This window comes from Bradysia coprophila (genome assembly GCF_014529535.1).
Source record: "Bradysia coprophila strain Holo2 chromosome X unlocalized genomic scaffold, BU_Bcop_v1 contig_20, whole genome shotgun sequence".
In the NCBI taxonomy this organism is placed as follows: domain Eukaryota; kingdom Metazoa; phylum Arthropoda; class Insecta; order Diptera; family Sciaridae; genus Bradysia; species Bradysia coprophila.
The window spans coordinates 3,471,449-3,495,792 of NW_023503307.1; the positions used below are offsets into that span (position 1 = coordinate 3,471,449).

General features: G+C 34.4%; 1 protein-coding gene across 1 annotated transcript; it reads right to left on the reverse strand.

Moving 5' to 3' along the window:
- Nucleotides 1-4,022: 4,022 nt before the first annotated feature.
- LOC119069003 lies at nucleotides 4,023-6,078 on the reverse strand. Its single transcript, XM_037172880.1, has 5 exons — nucleotides 5,847-6,078; nucleotides 5,629-5,766; nucleotides 5,429-5,559; nucleotides 4,370-4,639; nucleotides 4,023-4,293 (listed from the first exon to the last, which is right to left on the reverse strand). Exons 1-5 carry the CDS (start codon nucleotides 5,990-5,992, stop codon nucleotides 4,121-4,123), a joined length of 858 nt encoding a protein of 285 aa, XP_037028775.1. The 5' UTR covers nucleotides 5,993-6,078; the 3' UTR covers nucleotides 4,023-4,120.
- Between the last annotated feature and the right edge of the window lie 18,266 nt (nucleotides 6,079-24,344).

Sequence of the window (24,344 nt, forward strand, 5' to 3'; positions counted from 1 at the left end):
GAAGTTGTTTTACTTTAAAAAAAATTGTTTTTGTCATTTCAGATCAGACAGGTGAGCCGATGAGAAACAGCCGTGTTGGCCGACCAAATTCAGTTTTATTTTCAGAATAGTGTTACTTTACACAATTTGTGACGGGTGGAATTACACTCATAGAATATAATACATTACTATACCAATGAAGTACTTTGATGTTTCAAATCCCGATGAGTGAAAGTGTCCGAGGGCATCAACCGAGTATAGAAATGTTTTACTTTATGAGCGATATAAAGACTTCTCCATGGGAAGGGAAAGGTCACTTTGCATCCCTAGTACAGTAAAGAGAAGTCCTGGACTTAAGCTGATAACTTTTAATAGGCAAAACAAGTAAATATTAAAACAATACTGTTTTTCCCACGTAAAAAATTCCACTTACGTACCTCAGCTGTTCTTCTTGGTTTCTCTGTTTTCTCTCATTTGTCATTTGAAATATCATACGAAATTAGAGTAAGAGTGGTAACAGAAGTAGCAGCTTAGACATGACAGTGGGATTTTTTTTTTGTGGGCAATTCAAGGCAATTGTATCGCTTTTTTTGTTGTGAAATCTACAAAAAAAAGCAAATATGACCCTACATCTACTCGAATACAGGTTTCCAGTGAAGGCATTTACACATTTGTCTGGCTAGTTACGGGCCTGCATACCTCTCTCCTCCAGAGCCTTAAAATTTTCGTTACAAAAAGATCCACATTTTCGACTTTTGAAAGTTGGCCACTGACGATCTTACATGTTGTCAAGATTTTTGAAGCTGACACCTATCTATACTATACTAAGCATATATAAGAATCACCGAGAAAAGTCTTTCTGATTTCGTCGAGCCGTTTTCAAAGAATTCCTCTGACAAAAATAATGCAAAATCTGCAATTGTTAGTCCTAGATGATGCAAACTGGCTCTATTTCTAAGATATCTTGCCCACGAAACTATTCTGATACTACTGTTCTTATCCGCTTCTCTGATGTATCTCATTTCGTGTGCTATGTATTTCAAATGACAAATGGCAGACAACCAAGAAGACAACTTACATTTGAATGTTGAATTTTTTACGTGTGCAAAACGGAATAGGGGGGACTTGCACATTTTTAATTCATTATTGCAATAAGGGATATTTTAATCGCGGCTCTCATGACTGGCTCAGCACAGTAAATAAACAACGAAAATATGGTCGAAATATTTTAGTAATTCGATAAATATTGGCGTACGTTAAAATGTAATTTAGCAATTTTTTTTACAATAGTTGTACAACCAACTCTAATAGCCAAAATAGTTTTTAAACACTTACCTCGTCTCGTAAAATCTGCTACTTCATTCATATTAACTAACATTTTGCTTATATGGTATTACAAACGCCAGGGCAGCGTTTTTTTTGGTCTTAAATAACAATTGACCCACTGTTTTTAAGTGGGTTCTTGATTTGAAGATTCTTCACAGAGGTAGAGATCATTTCTAGTGGATTTGTGCAGCCCATCAATCTTTCTTTGCATACAACACATTTTGTTTCTAAAGAATATGCCACAAATGTAATATAAAATTTACCGTGTCCCCATTATGCTAATGAAATTGTGTGAATTGAAGTACAAATCATTTAAATGGAATTTTATTATAATTTTGTTTTAAATGTTTGCATTGTTGCCTAATCACCGAATATTTGTGTTTACATATAAATCAGTCCAGTAAAGTGTATTTACACAACAATTTTGTAACATGTTCCTCATGTGTCTCGTAACATTATTAACAAATTTGGATGAGTAATGGATGAGTTTCGCTGAAAAATTTATTTTTTTATATTCAGTGTTTGAGTTATAACCCCTCAAAAAGATATTTTCGGCGCTTTTCCAAAACCTAACTTAGTATTCAACTCGGTGTTGATCTAGTTTTCAGTCATTATAATAATTAAATAGCCCCAATACAGACGGGATGACTCACTTTCGGTGTCAGACAATTCCACAAGGAATTTTTCTTTCGACTAAATCGCATTGATGAGGTCTTAAGAGGCTTAGCTGATATTGTAGCCTAAATTTGTGTGTCTCGTATTTTATTTTTAATGATATATTTTCATCAGAGTCCTTTTTGAAAAATGTACGACAGCAGTAACGACCACGAATGTGTTAGTTTTAAATAAAAATTAGATTCAGTTGTAATCGTTTAACCAGCTGTGAGAAAAATCAAAAGTTTAACGAAATTTTAACTGCTCAGTTTTCTCAGAGCTGGTCAAACTGCTAAAATCTTAAGAGGGATCGATGCTTTGCTGAAGAGCGCATACATTTGGGCGTTTTTTAAATACAGGATTTTAGTTTACTTTAGATACCTTTCCATCTGAATCCTTTTTCAAAAATGTACGACCGCAATAGCGACTGTGTTAGCTTTCAACAGAAAATAGATTGTAGCAGTTTGAACAGCTCTGAGAAAATTGAGCAGTTTATGAAAATTTCGTTAAACTGCTCACTTTTCTCAGGGCTGGACAAACGACTTCAACCAAAACTAATTTTTATTTAAAGCTACCACATTCGTGGTCGTTATTGCGGTCGTACATTTTCGTACATTTTAAAAAAGGATTCTGATGAAAAGATATCATCAAAAATGAAATAGGAAACACACAAATGTGGGCTACAACTTTAGCTAAGTACCGATGCCTCTAAAAGTTCACTCAAGCTTCATAATTCGGGTAGTGTGTTTGGTGGCTGCAACGCTATATACACACTGAATGACTCGTATGACGTAACCGAAATATGATTACTTAAGCTAGCCTACATTTGGGCGAATAATAAGTTTAACGAACAAATCAAAACAAATCAACTACAAAGACCACACGTTTTATAGATAATAGCGGCCGAGGCAAATTTTAGTCGCAGGTAAACGGTGATGTAATTGTATGGAAAGTACCAGTCTTTTTTACGATGAACAAATCTTACATTTGTTTGGACTGACACCAATTACCTCTTCAATAAGATTTTTCACTAAACAATTACTTGACGCGGTAACGCCTCGTGTTGCACCGACAACTTGAATCCGCCGATATGTTTGTCTTTAGGCTATTTAATATTAATGTGCTACACAAAATGTACATTAAAATGAATGCAGGTCGTGTGTTTATGTTATTTTATCAGCCTTTGTATGATATTTGTTGTCATTTGGAGTGCATCGATGTTCATTATCACAACTCAGTGACGAAAAGTAAAATTTATGATGTAAAAGTAAAACTTTTTTTTATTATATTGAGCATTTATCGCTGGGTTGCATAGATGAACTATGAACTATGAATGAAATGATAACTTTTGTTTCGTACATACAAATTTTGCTCTTAATGTCTTGATATGTATTGAACCTCTGTTTCTTCTCCTAAAATACCTATCCGTTATCACACTAGAGCACTCGAGCATGAGATAATTAATTTTGCACATTAAATCTAATAAAATTTAGTTGAAAAAACTGAATATTAACATTTTATAACCGAGCCATTATTGAATGTTTCATTTTTTTTAATGCATTGCTGGATTGCTGCTGACATATTAATCGGCCTGTCTGCTGAACCGGAACAAATTTTTAAAATAAAATCTCATTTGGATATAAATCATTTAGCATAATTGCGGGTGTTCCACGGTTTTCATAATTATACCGCGGAGGTAAAAGCAAAACCACATTACCAACTAAAACTGTCAATGCGGAATGTATAGAGTTTGCCAAATTTAATTGAATTCGAATTAGGGTTTTTGCATTATAGGGTTCGTTTAGGGCTGACGATTGGAATCGGTTCTGAGTTAAGGACTGCTAGGTAAACGAAATAGTTCAATTTTAAACTCGAAAATGATCGTTTCTAAGCTTTTTCAGCCATATGGAAATTCTAGTCGATTTATGTGGACCACTGAATCATTCTGTGGTTCATCCGAAGAGTTAGTGGACCTCTGGAGTAAACTTTAAGATTGAACCTTTATGAGTTCAAAGCTACAGGCTCGTGGTAGTAGCGATAAAAAAAGTGTAAAACCAAATTGATTACGGTATAGTGATAAGAGAGATAATTTTATTAAATTTATCCATAAATGTTTACAGACATGAGAAAATCTAATTAACGTCATCAAAGCAATTTTCATTTAATTTAAGCATTTCGAATATTGTCGACAGGTTAGCATTGGCGGTACGGAACATAAACATTCAACACAATTATCGATAAGCTTATCCCCTTTCTGGAAAACGAGTTTTCCAAATTTGCATGATGTGCCAGAACCGGTGCTATCGCCTTTGATTATCTCATCAGAGTCTTTCGCTGAAAGTAGTGTACAACATTTTATTGTCTTTAATTTGCTTTGCATTCCTTTGGTATTTAAAATAATCGAACTCACGGCATTTATAGTGTGTTGGACAATTATCAGGATGCTTGCCGTAATAAACAGGCACACAACCCAATTGATATTGTTTGAAATCGTACAGTTGCGTATTGCAAATATGCTTTTTCTTCTGGCAATTTGGGTTTATCGTCACATCGGTTTCATTATTAAAATCTTGATCACAAATACATTCGTAACACTTCTGGATGGAGTCGATTATTTCACCTTCGCGATAGCTTCGATCATTATGGTAACATTGGTGAAGTTCTTTTATCTGTTGATCATCTTAAAGTAGAAATTGTCAATTGTTATGTGTCTGATTAGTGGCTCAGAGGTTGTGCAACAAAGTCAATTAAAAATGTTGTTTAGATATAGTGAAGTAGGCTGTAAGAGTAGGGTGGTCCAAAAATATATGAAAAAGTGTCCGCTTCCTTTTGCCCATCCACTTTTTCGAAATCATTACATACTAAAGAATTGTTTTTTCATGTCATCTACGATTTCGTAGACTTTTGACAAAAAACATATAGAAGAATGATGTTTAGAAACTAATGAAACTAAAGAAGAAATGTAATAGAGTTTTCCAATATTTTAGTACATTCTGTCATAAAATTACTGCTGTCATTGCGCTTATTTTCATGTGAAGCAACTTCATATGGTGCCATTTGTTCTGTAATGACAAATGTGAAGTTGGTTCACATGAAAATTAGCCACAGAGAATGAAGTACTATGAAAAAATGTGGCGCCTCTACAGGCCAACCCACTTGTTCCATGGATGTCAAAAGTTCACGAAATTTCCATATTTACGAGCTTATGGTTTACCCCTAAGGTATGAAAACGACGAAATTTAATATTTGAAACAGTCAACTTGTGTCAGAGCACCTCTAAATGATGAAATTTCTTCTACGATTTAGAAGAAAAAAACTCCTTAAGAGTCCGAAAGGAAGCGGGCACTTTTATTTTTTGGACAACCCTATAATAGGAGTGATAAGGGGTTCGAAATTTAAAAAAATAAATCAACATTATCATTGCACGACGCCTTATCAACATTAGCAAAGTTAGTTCTAAATGACCTACCACAAATAATTTTCTCCGCACAACAATTGCTAAAAGACCTTTGAAACACACAGGGCTTATTGTAGAATGCACCTTGTTCGAAGCAGTGATTATAGTGACAATTGAATTTAGCAGGAAAATCGGCACCAAATCTTTAAGTGGAATTGACACAAAACTAAAATTATTTAAAATATAATAAAATTGACAATAAAAAGAAATACCTCGGTCCGCAAAAACAACTTTCAACACAGATTTTCCTCGGTATGTTATCCATATCAATTATGTCGTGTGGATTGTAGACTTTTCCGAACAAATGACACTTTTCTTTATCGAATGTCTCGAAATCCGGACATTGAAATCTAAATGAAGAACCAGAAATTTTTATTTGTGGAATGCAATAAGCGAATATATGCAATAACACAACTCGACAGCACTTAACTGATCGATGACCCCGGATTGATCTGAAACAGGTGTACATCCCAGCTCATAGTAATGATTTGTTAAAATATCAAATTCACTTGCACAATCATCACAAAACACTGGACTGAATGAAAGTATTGCTAGAGTGAATATTCTTTGATACATTGCTGATGATTTAAGATATACTGAATAACAAATCGCTTTTAGCGATTTCTTCTGCTTCGTACATAAATATTCTAATGGTCAATGTTCGCTCAAGTGGAAGACTTGTTGAAACAAAACACATACATCATGCGAAGCATTTGAATAATTTTGTTTATCTTTGAGATTTGGAGGAAGAAAAAATGTTATGTTGATAAGCGTTAAATAAATTTTGGTTTGTTTTATGGGTAAATTTTTGTCGATTTTTGAAACCAGATAGACCTGTTTTTAGGTAAAGTATGGCCCAATGACTGATCAAGTCATCATTTGACAACATTATTGGTGATGTGATGTTTTTGTTTAGCTTTAGAACATCAAAGAATGTTTGAAGAATGACAAGATCAGTTCACACACATTATTTCAAACATCAACTACGCCATTACTCTGCCGTAATTTGCATGAGGGACTTAGTGAAAAATTTCAACAAAAGAAGTTTTTTGTTAAAAATATTCACTAAGTCTCATATGCAAATTACGGCAGTACTAAGATCTAATATTTTCAACGTTAGACCATTCCTACTTGACTGCATAATGAATTTATAAAAGACTTCGCCGTAACATTGTACCACGGAAGTACTGACGTCGCGTAGTATAATAAATAAATTTATATTAAATATGCTTTGCAGTTGAGCCACAAGAGCTGTGCATTTTTGGATCAATTCTGTACTTGAGATAGGTTGTATAAAAAACTGTGGCCTGTTGATAAAAAGTAATGAGGTCTGTCAGTACCAATTGTTTTTCCATCATCTTGCAAATATTTCAGCGAAATTTATGTGAAAAGGAAGTTTGACCCGAAATACAATTTTCCGTCAGAAAATTCCATATGAATCACCTTTTTATTCAGACTTGGTTCAATTTTGGAGCAATATCTGTTATCACTATCAAATTCAACAATAAGCGATTCAGTTTTTAACATTCAAAAGTATCGACATATTATACATTTCTTATTTCTCCAACTTCTCTCATTTCTCCATAACGAGTATATGGAGAAATGAGAGAAGTAAGCAAAATAAGAAATTTATACTGTGTCAATACTTTTGAATTGAATGTTAAAAACTGTAAGCTAGTCAATGCGGTCTTTTATACTAAAAAGAATGTTCAAAGAAATGAAGCAAAAGATTTCAAATCTGTCTCTTGAAAATACTTAGATCAAATGACGTAATAGATGCGATAGTAGAACTATTTGATTACCGTCTGTGTATGTGTAAGATTAAAGATTTTTGGTGTTAGGGAATCTCGCGCCGCGTCATTCACAATAACTCACAAAGTGACATCTTCCTTATACAAAATGTGTCAAAATGTGAATTATTGTGAATGACGCGGCGCGAGATTCCTAGCAACCTAAATATGTTCTAGTTCAGTTGTTACGATTTCTTACTCCTACACAAATTTTAGGGGCGCGTAACTAAATGTAATCCAAATTGACGGATCTACAACTACATGACACAAAAAATAAATGAATAACAGTGACAGTATGTCACGCTTTGTTAGTAGAAATGAGAATCCTCAAACAATTTATCTGGATTTTATCTCTTTGTGAAGCCATTTTCACCTTTGTTGCATTCTATTCTATTCTATTCAAATTGGAAGAACAAAAATACTTTTCTTTCCAACATTCACATTACCGCAGTCATTAGATGAGTAACACAAACTTTGTTTCAAAAAATATCGCTGAAGACAAAATATAAACATTTAGCTAGCATCAAGGTAACTTATTTAGGAGTCTCTAATGCTTAGTTTGCTTTAACAAACTACAACATCGTGTTCATTAGCTGCTTCGTTTGTTACCATAAATCAGTGGTTATATCAGAACAGACGAAAAGTTGACGGTGAAACATTACTTTGAAATAAATTGTCAACCTGTTCGGCGACGTATGCATAGTACATACATGAAATTTGGTACAATTCTAGGATTTGTGTTGTGGCCAAACAAAATATTTCAATTCGTTGCCATAAATTTAACTCACAAACACCACACATGTAGTTTTAATTTCCTCGTTTTCGTAGTTTGTTGGAAGATGAGAAATGGTTTTGTTTAAATAAACGGATCATACAGGAAGACACTTCATAAGAGATCGATTTTTATGATAAAAACATTTAGTTCTAAAAATTGTATTTCAGCAGATGAATTTTACTTTTAAATAGATTCTACAAGTTCTATCCACAATCGGATACGCTTCTTAGACTTCGTTTGACGCAATCTAGTACTTTAAACCAATTAAGTGAATGAAATTGGTGTAATTTTTATATTTATTTGGTTTGCAAATGTTTCCATAAAATTTCGTTTAACAAAATGTAAAACTAGATTCTGATTTTCGGATTTTTTGTTAGATGAGCCTGTCGACCAAATACTAACCTGTTACAGACGACTTTCATCTATTATAGACCACGACAGAAATAATAAGCGACAAGCTCTGACCAATAAGGCTTTAAATAGCAAAAAGCATGTTCAAAACAAATGAAGTAAAAGATGACCGTGACATAACAATACCTGGTACATGTACAGTTACCCAGTGCCAGTAGAGTTTGAACGTTGAATCACTGAGAGTTATCCACTTAGATCCCTCTTTTTACTCAAGTTCAAGATAAACGTGTAATGCATTTATACGAATCACGTGTACAATGAACAGCGCTAGGCTACTCAAGGTATGTTTATACTTAAATAAACAAAGTGATCGGTTCATTCATTTTAAATAGCCATATCAAATTACCTCTAGATCTTGCCTTACCATTGTGTCTAGTTAATTTGATATTGCCAAACACCACTCTTATTTCATCCCTCATCATTTATACGCTATGAATCGTGCAATTTAATCTTGATCAGTTCCGATTCCTTATGTCTCCATTCTGATCTGATTTATGATTCCAATGAAAAAATGCACCATGAGCCATTTACGCCTACGAACTTCGCAAGCCCATTAAACAGTTGGTGAACCAAGCTGTCGGCGATGTGGGAGGTGAACCCATTGCTTTTTGCAATGGTAACCGTACAATTTATTTTTGAAACGTTTAAGCAAATATTTAGGAATATTGTTCAAACCACAACATCTCTCAAATCCGAAAATATTTTGATATCCACTGTTCCGTGGTAGTACTATATAATTAGATCAAAATAAGGGAGTAGATTTTGTGATTTACGTTTCCTATTACTCGCTCAAAGTTAAGCATTTAATCTTCGCTTTTTTCATGAGCTGACGCAGGTAGAGCAACCCTTTTACATTCCACGAGGCTACAACTCGATATAATCCATTGTTGGTTTGTATTAGATTTATTCAGTTTCAGTTTTCAGTTGAATGTCAGGTGTGCAGTTGAATTTCATTATAATCATACAAACTAATTGCTTTGCCGACTTCGTAATCACTTGTGATTGCGAAACGTTGTATAGTTATTCCATAACAAACTGGTGTATTTTCGTAATCAAAATACGTCATATTAGATTTAAGCTAAACTACATTACGGTTTGTGTCCAATTACAAATTCTGGCAACCAGAAGTCACTTCTCTCCAACAGCATATAATTACGCTGGTTGTGGAGGGAATATTACAATTACATATTACAATTACATATATATATTACATATATATGGATGCGGTAAGCCATTTAAGTCGAGGTAAAATAGCGACAAATATTGTATGTTGTTTAGGTGGTACACAGTACACAATTGACGAAAATCAATATAATGAAGATAAAAATGAACAAGAATGTTGTATAGGAAAGTACGGCGATCAGCACGGCTGAGATAGTTGATTTTTCAATGGAAATATCGATCGGCACCAATCCGTTGATTCGAATTCGACTTTCAAGTGTCGCTAGAAAATAGATATTTTCATAATAAAAAGAACAAAGTAGAAATACCGAAAGAAAGGCGAAAAGATACATCAAAGCCGTTATCACAACTTCAATTAATAAAAACAAAAGGAGAAATTGCACAAAAGTCCTACCTTTCACTCATTATTTTAAGATTCACTTTGGTCCTACGTCGGTCCATGTCTTTGAGCTGCCGCATCTGGTGATAAAATAATAGAGGGCCAAAAAAGCGAACAATAATGCATTTTGTATGAAATATTATTACTCGGACAGGTCCTCGTCTCTTATACTTCTAGACGTAAATATTCTACGAGGGATTCTTTTGAAAAACAGCCTACCGAAATCGGACGCATTTTCTATTGGAATTTTTTATATGTGCCTAGAAAGGACTTCGACCCTATAAGCCAAAATCACTTTCAAAAAAATTCGTCGAAGCTTGTATGACTGGTGAAAGGTGAGCAAAAACCGAAAAATTGCAATTTTCTTACAAAAATTTCTCCAGTTGCACGAGCCGTACAGGGTCGTGTGGGGTGTCATTAGAAAGGTAATCACATGTACTATTGAGCCCCAAAAATTTCAGTTTAAAAAAATTTAACTTTAAACTTAAAAATACAATTGTTAAAAGTTTCCTATGTGCGGAATAAGCACCAGCTGAATATCACTAGCTGGTCTACAAACAAAAACACTTTCTATTGTAAACAATTCAAAGACAACCTACAAACAGTGCATTTCTACGTTAACGTCATCTATGCGCGCACATAACACGTATGTTGAAGTAAACCAATTGTTCAGAATGTGTTTTGATTGTTTATCATACGGTAAGTGTGTGTTAGTAGATCAGCTGGTGCTTATTCTGCACATAGGAAACTTTAACACGTAGGGGATAATGCTCGAGCAGGCACTTTAGGCACACCGGAAAGTGCTAAAGGGGTCGAGGAATGCCTCCAAATAAATTTCTAAAAATCAAAAGTCAAATTTTTGATTTTTAGAAATTTATTTGGAGGTATTCCTCGACACCCTTAGCACTTTCTGCTGTGCCTAAAGTTAATAAGTCACAATAACCGGTAACGTGTTAACAATTGTAAGAGTCAACTTTTGACAACAAGTGAAAAATCTCTAGGAAAATTGGAAAATCGCGGAAAATTTTTCGGTACAAAATAAACTTTGGACTTTTACCTTTCAATTTTAGAACTATCGTAAGGTATCCTGCGTGCCATACAGCCGAAGAAATCACTCGACAAAGACATCTGCATCTGAACTTTAAAGAGGCGAGGCGGAGCCGAGAGCGATTGAAAATTTTGTCTCTTCTTCTAGAACCTAGTTTTTTCGATGCCCCCAACAATCTCCAATCACTCGATTTGCCCAATCCACTCGGTAAACGTTTCCATAGGACAAATCCTTTCTCGACTAAACTATGAGAAGTTCAGACAGTCAGACTACTTTGACGAATTTTATAGATTTGAGTTGATGTTTTTTTTAACGAACTGATAACACTATCGTTGCCCTCTTATAATTTCGTTGACCTATATTTTTATCTGTTTTTTCTTTAGCTAAAAAACGGCAGCCATACACAACCTACGACAATAAAAACCAACAGTTCACAAATAATTTACTAACATAAAAGCGAAACTTTTTCCTTCTCTCGTTATCACAATGTAATATACTAAATTATGGAGAAAATAAATTAATACAATTACCAAGATAATAATTATTAATTATAATATCCGAAATATATTTAGTTAATATTTGATTTACCATCAGATAGAAATCAAATAAGCATTTAATGTAAATTTATGCCAATGTAAGCAACTACTAAGTTAAATATCAGGTAATTAGAGGTTTTATCTTATAATGTAAGAGAGACTGTATGAGATGCATAAGATATTATATTCAGTTCATACATTATCGATGCTTATATGGCTGAGGAAATATTCTTCGAAACATTACACATTGTTATACATATGTACTTTAACCGATTAGCACATTATTATTTGTTCGACGAATATGTTTGTAATTGATAACTAAATGCAAAGTGATAAAAATGTATCTGATGTCGACTCAACAGTTTTCTGTCTACTACAATACTTAATATGTAACAATGGGTTGTGCTTTCGGGTTTTAATCATAATTCTACCCAACATTGTTGTTTTGTTGCTTATTAATGTAACACTATCTGCACATAAAATGCTATTAAATTTCCATATATCCAACGTTCATAAACCAAAATATTTGCAATATTTATGAAGTTTCTAGGATAGTTAAAAATTCTGTAGCATTTAATGAATGGTGCATTATATACCACCATTATACGTTCGTTTTGCGATAAGGGCGAACCAATTTAGTAAATGAAATTTATTGTTGAAGTGCATTTTGAAATTTAGATTATGTTCGGCATGAATTATTTAAAATCAAATACTAATTTGAAAATAAACAACAGTGAAGTCAGTGATTAACGTTGTGCATTGCTCTGTTTTCATATTGTAACAAAGTGAAGCTTAAATTGTACCACTTTGTGCTGGAAATTTTCATCTCCTACTTCACTTCATACGAGAGCTTTTCGTTTACAAGTGCGTGATGTTTCGCATTTGCTATGGACGGGGGTTTAGTTCACAGAATATGACTGATTTTTGTTTTACCGTAACTCAGATAGAAGTGAATCATGACCTGCTATGAAACTACGGACATTGAACACTCGACTTTGCATTCATGAATCTACAAATGAGCAAACGAATAGTGTTATGTTATAGAGCGATCGCATTTTAAATCATTTGTATATATACATTGAATGGCGGCAATTAACACTTTTTCGAACACAAATACACATTACTACCATTAAATGGTAGTTGACACCTTCTACTATTTGTATTGTATGATTATTAATGTGTGCGCCACGAGCTAGTTCTTAATCTTTTTTCCTACATTTGGAGCTAAGACTGTCGCGCGTTCGAAGGCAAACTTATCTCTTCTAAGTTTAATAAATTCAACCAATCTAAATTTATTTTAAACATGGGATGACGAAGGTCCACTACTACAACAAATTTCCAGATTTTTAGGGACTAAGGATTTTAATGTCACCAAACCTTACAAATTCAGGTAAAACCTTTCCAAATGTGAATCGAACTCGGATAAGACTTCGTCAAAAAAATTAACTTTAAACAACTAGACACTATCTTTTGAGTGATGTGTCCCTTAAATGACTAAATTTTTCAACAGATTTAAATGATTCATACATTTCAAACTCAGATTTCTAACCATTTCTAAATTAGCTTCAAAAGGGTTTTTTATCAATTTAATACATTATCGGCAAAAGGTACAAAAATGGTCTTGTTTCATCATAAATTACGCATTCTTCTTATTTTCGATGTTTATCTACCCATTCAAACATAGTATAGAGCTGACGCCAGTGTAATTTAGATATGAATTCGCTTCAGCTGGTCCACTCATACACCCAAAATTGCCCTTGACGTATGACCAGTTTTGTTTGTGGATCAGCTGAAGAATTCATATCTAAATTTCACTCACTGACATCGACTCAGTCCCGTAGCTAGAGCCGAATCTTAGGGTGGGCAATGCTCATTCGTTGATTCCATATTATTGAAAAACCAAGAAATGTGAAAAGTAGTGAATTGATGGGCATTGATGATTTCAGGGTGGGCAATGCCCAGCTTTGCCCATTAGTAGCTACGGGCCTGTCTGTAAGTGATCTTAGCATGTAGTCTTGTAGTGTAGTTTCAAGTTTCAAGACACATGACTTATACACTAAGCTATATTTTGACCACTATTTTCAATTGATATCTGTAAGACTCTGACTTTCAGTCAAGGGAATTACATAAAATCGATGCACCTCAGAGATATGTTGTAGACCAAAGTTAGTTGACTCCTTAAACCACATGAATCCGTCACAATAAGCTCACACTGATTTTTTTTTAAATTGCAACAAATATATGTTGGACGTCAAGATCACTTGAACTATTACTACTTGAAAGTGTTAAAAACAAGTATAGAGAGCTTGCGTTGATTAAACAGATGTGGAAATACATTTAATTTGAAAGGAAATAGCTAGATCACCAACCCAGAATCGTCACCTTACTCAATTGGCTACCGTGCCCTGCACAGTGTACCAGTGAAACAATTTTAGAGGTTCGTCATAATACATCCGTATTGTACACCTTCCGCTGCCATAGGCTCCTGGATTATGTTTATGTAAAATTGAACCCTAGCGTATGTATCTGTGAATCATTGTCGCCGTTATTGTCACTTGAATGACCTCTATTCATTTAAAAAAAAATCTCTATCTCAGCCCCTTACATAAAAAAAAACTTTTAATTTTCCAAAACAGCAATTAAAAGCTATGACGCTTTACATTATACACAACAATACGATAACCAAAATGAGAGTAAATTATGACGGAAAATTTATTTTTCCTTCTTCTATCTCCTTATTTTTAATGTGTTCCACTGATAGCTGAGCACAAAACAAACAAAATTACAACAAAACAAATATATATCCATATAGCGAAGCAGGAAAAAAAAGACGCCGAACCATAAAGCGAGACCGCATAAAACCATTTACCGTTTGCAGTCATTTTTATCCACAAAAATACAGATGTTAAAAAATTCATACCACACATTTTCCATCTTAATGGCGTGATATTTTCTATAGTAAAACATCCTTTCATACTTTGCTTTCATCACCGGATCACAATATACAAATTTACCTCATTAGCGATGTGCAAAAATATTTTGCGAATTTTATGTTAAAGTAAATTTTTAATATTAAATTGAATTTACGAAATGAATGAAGAAAATCTAGAATGTCACAGGTGTAGGTTGTTGTTTCTGCACAATGTAAATGTTTGTACAAAAGGGGTGTACATTTTTGCGTCGTCTCTTAATTTTGTAAGGAGATTATTGAAGAAAATCATTAACAAAGGTAAGCAAAAAACATTTCCATACCCTCTTGTGACGGGTAAACGGGAAGTTGATATCCAAATTATTACTTTTTTTTGGAAGACAGGATAGTCGCTAAGCATTTTTTTTATCTTTCAAATATTTTTGCACAGTGAAGACAGTGAAAAATATGTTTTTTGATAAAATTTGAAGATGAGAAACTTGTCTTCCAGTTTTGTTTAAACTTTCTAAGCGGTCTTCGGTTGAAAACGTCAACTGCATATATCTGCATATATCATGTGTGTGAATTTTCAGCCCAACAAGACCCTATTTGCCCCGGAAGTACATGCAATTACCTTTTTAATGACACTCGATCCTGTACGGCTCATGTAACTAAAGAAATTTCTGTAAGAAACGTGTGTATGTTTTCGGTTTTCGATCACCACCAGCCACACAAGCCTCGAAGATTTTGGTTGTTTTGGCTTCCACCTTTCTGGGCACATATTACAAATTCCACTGGAAAATGTGTCCGACGGTCGGCTGTTTTTGAAAAGAATCCCTTTTACTGAGTAATAACTATTACAAGTTGTAATTTACAACAGAGTATAATTCAAATTGCCTGACAGTCGTGTATAGTGCCACAATTATGCAATAATGATATTTGGGCATTTGCATCGTTATCATGAAAAGTTATGTTTTAGCTACGTTTTAGGTCAGGAATTGGTATAGGATGAATACGGCGTGACGCACTAGAGTTAAAGCAGTTAAACTTTTATTAGCCCAATTCTCGTCAGCATTTAACGGAGCTAATAAATTCAACTCAATTAAGTTCCAAACAAAAAATGTTTATAGTTTTTATCGATGAAGAACGTTGTTATAAGACACTTTGTTTAGTATCATATGTTTAGTATCGTATAGGATTGTATGGGGGAGTACCGGTTTTTTCAATTTTAAATGTTTATCGTGTAGCAGGGATAATTACCGATCGAACTTCCGCATCCGTTTGAACATTTTTTTAGTTTTTCGTGTAGGATATCAGTATAGTTACACTATTATTTCATTTGATCTACTAGGAGAGATTTATTGCAAATATTTTACTTCATTTTTTTGAAAATGCCTTCTTCTAATATAATTCCACATTTGCCAGATAACAGCCCGTCTGTAATGTGTGAATTTGGATACGACATTTCACGACCAATTTCACACGTCGACACGCATGCAAATACACTGTAAGGAAAGTTAGGTGATTCATTGTATCTCGCAGAAATGTAGGCTAGATGTGTGCATACATATTAGGACGTATCAACACAGCGCTAAACTGTATTACGCCACCACAAACACTTCTTATTTTTACTCAAAGCCAACACATTTTGACGAAAAAGGTTTGTCCTACTCTTTTCCAGAAAGCACATGGATATGAATTTATCATCGAAAATATATTATTTTTTCGCCCAAATTTAGGCTACAATTTAGCGTTGTGTTGATTCGTCTTAATCGTAGTTTAGAAAAATCATTTCATTTCATTTATTTCTGATAAATTTTCCTAATTACATGAATTGCGTAGCTCCAGTATGTATTCACAATTCAAAGGAGCTACAAACAAATTAAAGTGCCTCCGATAAAACTTATCTTAAAAAGAAGGTCAATTTGAGTCACCAATCACTAAAATTGTCTTAATTTATGTCCCTTTTCATCGTGGAGACAATGAACAAAAATCATGGCCTGAGCGATAGTGGAGGCCTTGACGCAGTCTTTCTCTCCAAAAAAAGAAGGAAATTTTTTGAGATTGATACTAGTATAGCGGAAAAAGCTAGATCACAATTTTTGATCGACAAATTTGTATTAATTTTTGAGTTATTTCCTGGCTTTCTTTTGATGTATTTAATTTGCGGTGTGTTTACGGTTGTCTGTTTTTCGTTTCACTTGAAGAAATCGTTCAGAGCAATAAAAAAACTAAGGCGGTCGGTTCATCTCCCCACTTCCCCGTATACCAATTGTATTTCAGGTCTACGACAGTATCGCTCGCGTAAACCCGTATCTGGCCAAATCTCAAAGCGTGTGAAAGTGCTGGAAAGCATGAATGAAGAGTGGCATCTCTGAATTTATCCACACAACGATTCAATCATGTTCAATCCATCCACCTTGTGCCAAACTTAAAGAACGTGACCTTCTGCATGCCAATTATCTCTTCTCCAATCCGAATACATAAATTTCCCAGGAGTCAAATAAAACGAGTGGATGGTAGGTAATTTCACTGTATACAGTGTCACGGAAGGAACTTGTGGGCTACCTGGTTCAGGTAATTTAACTGTAGTGTTTGACAAATTGACTTGAAATTGACGGTGATTGTTGTTAGTTATAAGTTTCACGCATCTCGAATGGCGGTCCGGCGCTGTTCAATTAAATGATACAATGTGTCACAATGCTTCTTTCTTTCTTTTATGTTTTTGTTAAAGCATATTAATCCTATATGACCTGTGATATCATCATCAAATGAGCGTATTCTATTATTTGTAAAATCTTTATTTTTATTTATCTTGACGTAATGTAATCTTTCTATTGTAAGAAAAATTTGCTATATGAGCCCTATTTTGTACTTCACACTAGTGTAAAAAGAAGTGATAATAAAAACTATATTTAAAAAAAATAATAAAAAGCATCAACGTAATGAACAAGAGAGCAAAAAGGGGGATCCAAAGGGTCATTCCACTGTTAGAGTTTCAACGTTCAAGCTTTTCTGGAAAGACTACAGGGTCAAGATCAAGGTGAAGGAGACGATGAACAAAAATTGACCGGCGGACATGACCAAAATAGTCTCATGTGTAAGATTATACAGTAAAACTTTTACGTTTGTTTATCGCGTTTATCTATTTCCTTTCACAGGGTATTCCATGGTTTAGAAATTCGGCCAAAAGAATGGGTTTAATTGTTCGAAACAATAGATGGCCGAATTTCTAAACCATTTCGAATACTGATGTTTTTACCCTACTGATTATATAAAGCTAGCAATTTTTAATTTTAATTATAAGTTGACGAAAAGCGTCCATTCAGACTGTATAGAGAGTGCAATCTCCCTGTACAAAAATCTATAATCAGTCTCTCGCCCATTATTTTCATATTTATGAACCTTTATGAATCCCAAAAATGTCCGATCGTCCAAAACATAATTAAAAAATACAAATAATTTGGAACATCGAAATGTGCCCGAAAAGCAAATTTTGTTTGCGTATAAGTATCATCGGGGCTATATTTTATTATCGCTTCGCTTTTAATTAGTGCGCCCCTAAAAATATACTAGTGATGAGACTAAATTTAATCAATTACATGCTTCTTCTCTGTGCGGGAATATTGAAAATGTGCTATGTACAGTACAGTGTACAAGCATAAAGCAATAACGATTTATGAATATGATTTTGATCAAAATTCATTCTCTGATACAAATAGAACATAATGAAACCAAAATTTATAATAACAAAAGCAAACATTTCAACAAAATTTTCAGTGAAAATCCAAAATCTCATTCTATGTATATATCTCCATAGGCTTCGCCTGTTACAAACCGCATGTATAATAATTTTCATAAACACTACTCATGCGAGATGCGAAAACTGATATAACTGTAATGTATACAGTGTAACGGTGTACGGTTACTTTCGGGAATTAAATGCAAAGCACATCATATATATACCGACTACAGCATGGATCTGATGCAAAGCCATACATAACCTAATTCATATCATGAATTTTCGGTTGTGGATTATAACCGATCATGTTTACCAAATCAATATCCATAAATGCAACCAATCGATGTTGTTTAGGGATTAGGGAATTTCAGGGGAGGTTGGGGAACATAAATTATTTGCGTCAAAGATTTATCAATGGAAGTATACGTAAATGGTAGCGGTAAGTCCTTTTGGACTCCATGTCCCATCCATGCAATACACATACGATTTATACGTATAATATTATCTGTTATTCGGCAAATGCCTTGAAGTTAATGCACATGATTAAGTTTAAGATGCATTTATGTGGCTATAGGTGAGTGTATATATAAGTTTATATTGGCCATACAATGCCCGATTGTCACTGGAAATGAACAAATTTCAATTTGTTGAAACTTCGTAAGCAGAAAGCAAATATAATCTCGCAATAAAAAGTTATCAACTAGTTTTGAGTTGCATTATTTGTTTAAAAGTTCAATGGCGTATTTCGGTATATATATATATATGTGTGCTTCAAGAGTTTGCCAGTTTTTCGTTCAATTGTACTGACTACGACGTCGGAGGGAGAAATTGCATTTAATATAACATTTCAATCTCCATTACGGTTGCATATTTTAAAATTTCGATATATTTTTATTATCGCTAGACATCCATAAAATTTCCAACCCCATTTTATGTCCGATAAATCAATGTAAAATATCCCTTCACCAAACATCACATACAATATTGAAATATACCAAATATATAAACACGAAAATGCATTACAGATACTTCCCAGCTTCAAGTCATATTCTTACATTGCTTTTCATATAACCATTACTTGAAAATGGAAAAAGTGAAACTACATTACTCTAGCTGATAATGAATTACACCCTTGAGCTGTGTGGAACGACACCCTGGTGAGTATATTGGTTTTTTTTTTAAATAAAAAAAAATAGACGAAAAGAAAACCGGTCAAAATTTTCTATTTCATATAAATAGCAATTCTTTGCTATTTTACTAACATTGTGCATGTATCTTTGGTGTGATGTTTGTGTTTAAATTGCAATTGGTTCGGTCGATACACAACATACCACAAAATCGTTTGCAGACCAGTGATGCAATTTAAATGAATTTTCCTCGCAACGCACAGCAATGCATTTGATTATTTTCTCGTTTATTTTATCAATAATAGATTAACGTTTGCAATACAGTTACTAGCTCGACGAGATGCATTGGAGTTATTTTAATAATTTAGCGCAGAGCGTCGTAAAGTCGTCTTCATCGTCCGTCGTTTCGGTTTTACTTGTAGGCCAGTGCCCATTTTAAAACAAATAATCAACTACACTCTTTCACATCAAAAATACAACGAAGTTGAAAATAGTTCATAAGACCACTTATCCATTTAATTTAAATAAAAAATTCGACTGGTTATTTTATATGTATATCAAGAGCGAAGCGAGTGGAAATAAGTGAAATATTATTTTTGCCTGATAGTTTAACTCAAAGCTAGACTACGTTGCCGATAGTTTGTGATAAACTGAATGCGTTGAAGTTACATAATTAAGAATTAGTACTAAAATTATTAGTCTCTGCTATGCTAGCGTCAATTCACTGTGTTCAAAAGATGGTTTACATTGTACCTCGAAAGTATACCTGCGATTTTACAGATCTATATTAGGGATGCATTAGGCCATATTAAGGATGCTGCGTGGTTGAGTGTGTTTATTGTTCTTTTCCTAAATTCGTACAGATTTTCAAATGATTTCAATTCGAAACGGTCAGAACCAGTTTTTTTGTTTGGGATAGGTTTGCGTTGGGTCTGTTGCTGCTGTTAAAATTAATTACCAATTATTTTGGTTAACAAACGTTAAAATTAATTTAATAACAAAGTTGCTATTTCGATGTACTATGTCGAACAATTTTTTGCTCAAAATCTGAACAACTTTCATTAAAAACTAAGAGGGATTTTTTTGGAAGTGGACCAGGCTCCGTCGAAGCTATTTTTTGCGACGGTTTGTTCATATGACCACATAGTCCTTGGCCCCAATAGTACAAAACCGCAGTCGTCTAATTTTCATGTTTGCGTCTTTGCTGGTGGTGAAGGTGCAAAGCTTGAAAAAAGGTGTTTTTATACGTGATTTACTGCCGCTACAGACGATGGACACACATGTGTGGCGGCTCGTTGGATAGGTACTGTCCAGGAGACCCGGGACAAAGACATAGCCAAGACGCAAACATGAAAATTAGACGACTGCGGTTTTGCACTATTGGGGCCAAGGGCTATCTGGGCATATGAACAAACCGTCGCAAAAAAAAATAGCTCCGACGGAGCCTGGTCCACTTATAGAGGTGTGCGCCGGTCAATTTTTTCTCATCGGCGTGGCGTGAAAATGGGAAAATATTGATCGGCGGCGTAACTTTCCATGCAAATTTAGTCAAAGATTACGATCGGCGGCGCAAAATTGACGAAAGTTTCTATCGGCGGCGTGTCGGCGCACACCTCTAGGTCCACTTTCAAAAAAATACCTCTAAGTATATTTGATTCTCTTCCACGTTAGCGGAAAAATTATTAAATTTGTTGTCTGTTACAACGTTACAACGATGGACAATGATAGAACAATGGAAAAATGTAAACATACACAACAAATTAATATGTAAGTTAGTATATCGATGTGTACATCATTTTCGAAATGTCATCGTGAATTTTCTTTTCCATTTTCGCCCTGTTATTCGTCATGAGCATGTGCTGGTTTTTGTTGATATTGCATATGAACCACCTGTTAACTTGTTATTATGAATTGAGATAATTCTTTATCCCCTTCCTAGGCTCACAATGTTTCAAATATTTGTATTAGAAGCGCAGAATGCGAGAATAGATTCTAGTTACAGTTAACCCCAACAAAATTTGTGTAGCAATTTGCTTCAGCTGTTTTACAGCTGGTCCACTATATATAACGTCACGGTCTTATACGTTTTAATACCATGGTATAAGTGCACTACCAAGCGAGCGTATGACTATAAAACTTGTATAAACACGTATAAAACAGTGAGGTTCTATCAGTGGGCCAGCTGAAAAACAATTTGGTTGGGGTTAACTGTAAAACCAAATAACTGCACTCAGAATTTTCCTGAGATGATCCAAATACTTTTTCTTCACCCATTTACCCATTTTCGGCCAAACTTAAAAGTGTGAAGACACTTTTTAAAAATCAAGCACAAACAGTGTATCAAATACACGCTTAAAATAGTCACTGTAGCAAAACTTTAGTCGAATGTTTAGAGAAATTTACATTTTTGTGAGTTTATCGAGAATATCCCCAGAATTGGCAGTAACTTATGAATGAATGACCCGTTGACTTGTATACTGCCATTTCTCTAAATCTCCATGACGATCACATCATTTATCCCCCTACATTATAATATACATAAGACATATCAGTTGTGACAAGCACCCGTCAAATTGTGCATGAAAATAAAATACAAAATCATGCATAAAAGAAAATCCTACTGGTAAATAGTCCAAGAACATTTTTAGTGCGTGGATTTTAAGGTAATGCTCCGTTGTTGCGTTATATATAAAAAGAAATTGTAGCTAAGTAGCATCAACATAAAAAAAACGGCAAAACGGCAACTTTTAGCATCATCAAAAAACATTAAAGCCGAGGTAAAGAAAAACATTGCAATAAAGTTAGCACTATACGAATTCACTCAGGACGAGAGATGTGTTCAATACAGCATATAGTAAGTATGTAACAAAGACGAAATAAAGAGCAAGGAAAAATGTTTACGAGTAAAATATGATGATAAAATGGAATGAGAGAGTACCATTTATTTGATTAAAGTACATTTCCTTTTACTTTTTTTACCGTAAATGGAGGTATGAGACATAAAAAGTAAAGAAAGAAAAAATCAGATGATAACTGTTTGAATAGGGACAGCAGCTGTGTATAGGCATTGTTGAAGCTGTTAACTGAGATAAAAATAACTTGCAAAATATGGCATAAGTGCCACGATTTATAGTTATAGACGTGAATAAAATAATGTACTGCCTGATGATAAGAAATTAATATTCAGTGGAATAAAAAAGAACTACAATTGGATAGAGGTCAAAGGTGAACGAACCACTTGCGTTATAAAAATTTGAAACTGACCATTTTTACAAATCTATTAATCGGCATTAATCCTTGGAGACTCGACTTTTTGTAAAACCATTTTTATGTAAACCTGTTCTTTTCAGAGCATTAGAAAGTTTTTCAATCTCATTAAGTCCAATAAATACAAATTGTTAGATCAACAGGTTGATCCTAATTAAAGGCGTATGGAAACTGGAAATTTTCATCAGACTTTTTCCATTTTCATCATTTGTAACACATACATTACAACAACAACAAAAACAGCATGAAAGCTTTCATCTTTTTTTTGGTCTACTGATCGGGTGGGTACCTGTATAATTAAATGCAATGCATTTCTTTGTTTGCAATGTGTTACAGACAGAAATTCTCAACGTATTGTAAATTGTAAGGAAGTGATGAAACATGAAATGTACCAATTTCTCAATGGAATTCACATGAACAGCGTTCATTAAATGAATTGTCTTTGTTACCACTTTCAAATTTATATGTTTATACCATTCTATGGGCTACGTTCAATTATATTGAAAGAACATAACAACATTGAGAATAATAAATACGTTCGATTGTTGTGGGAATTACGGACGAACTGAGTTTAGGTTTGATTATAAAAAAAAGATAAATGGTTTTTTGTTGTTTACAGGTGCTGTCAGTGGTGTGTACACTTGCAGGCGAATTCTTCACGTAAAAAATTTAAAATAAATTAACTGATTAGGATATTGTTTAAATGGTTGCATTGAGATGTAATGTGGAAAGTAATTTCTTGTTTTTAGCTAAAGACAAGTCATTTTTAACATGACATCAGACTACCGTAGTATGGTTTAACCGATGAAGGACTTTCAGTAAAATGTACAATTTTACCTATAATACAGGCGTCAGTGTCCATCTTTCTGCCCCCGGGCAGCATTGCCTCCAAGTTTGAGCTTCACGCTTACTACAGGCCTCCTTATGATTCAAATCTTGACGACTTTTTCGACCATCTTGCTCGGTCAACTCAGGGTGACGAATTTGGAATGATCGCTGGCGATGTTAATATTGACATGTTGCGCCCTTCTAGGATCCCTTCGGTCCGTGACCGATATGAGAGTGTAGTTGTGAGTAACAGTTATTTCATGGGTAACGATAAAGTTACGCGGCCGGAAGGTCGAACGCTGTTAGATCACGCTGTTTTCAATTCCAGCGCTCCCATCGCTATCCGCAGCTCGACTATTGAGCATTCGATGAGTGATCACAACGTTGTCTTGTCGCATATTCCGATTCCCGTCAGTGGTAAATATGCGTCGGTCATGAAGACCGTGATCGATTATGAGAAAGTCAACCTTAGATTGAATGAACTACTCATTGATGGTGAGTCTCCACCGACCGACGACGTAAACGCGTTGTACTCTCGATTCATCTCTTCCTTTAAAACCGCGATTTCCGAGTTTTCGGTTACGAAGGAAGTTAGGATTAAGGCCAAGCATCTTAGCTGTCCGTATATGAATGACCACCTTGAGTATTTGATTCGGAAGATGAGTAACCTGAGAATGAAGGTTAAGAGGAAACGTCGGACTGGGCTGGATTGTGCTTATTTGGTCACTAAGCTCGAGGTGTCTAAGATTGAGTTCAGTAATTACCAGGCTCGGTACAAGGCGGATTACTATGAGGACCTTTTTCGAGACTGTAGTGATCCGAAGAGGATGTGGCGAAACATCAATCAACTGCTTGGCAAATCGAAGGGCAAAAGGCCAAATGTTTCTCTGAAAGACAGTGGCTCTGTCGTCCCTGAGCGCTTGGTGTCTCAGCGT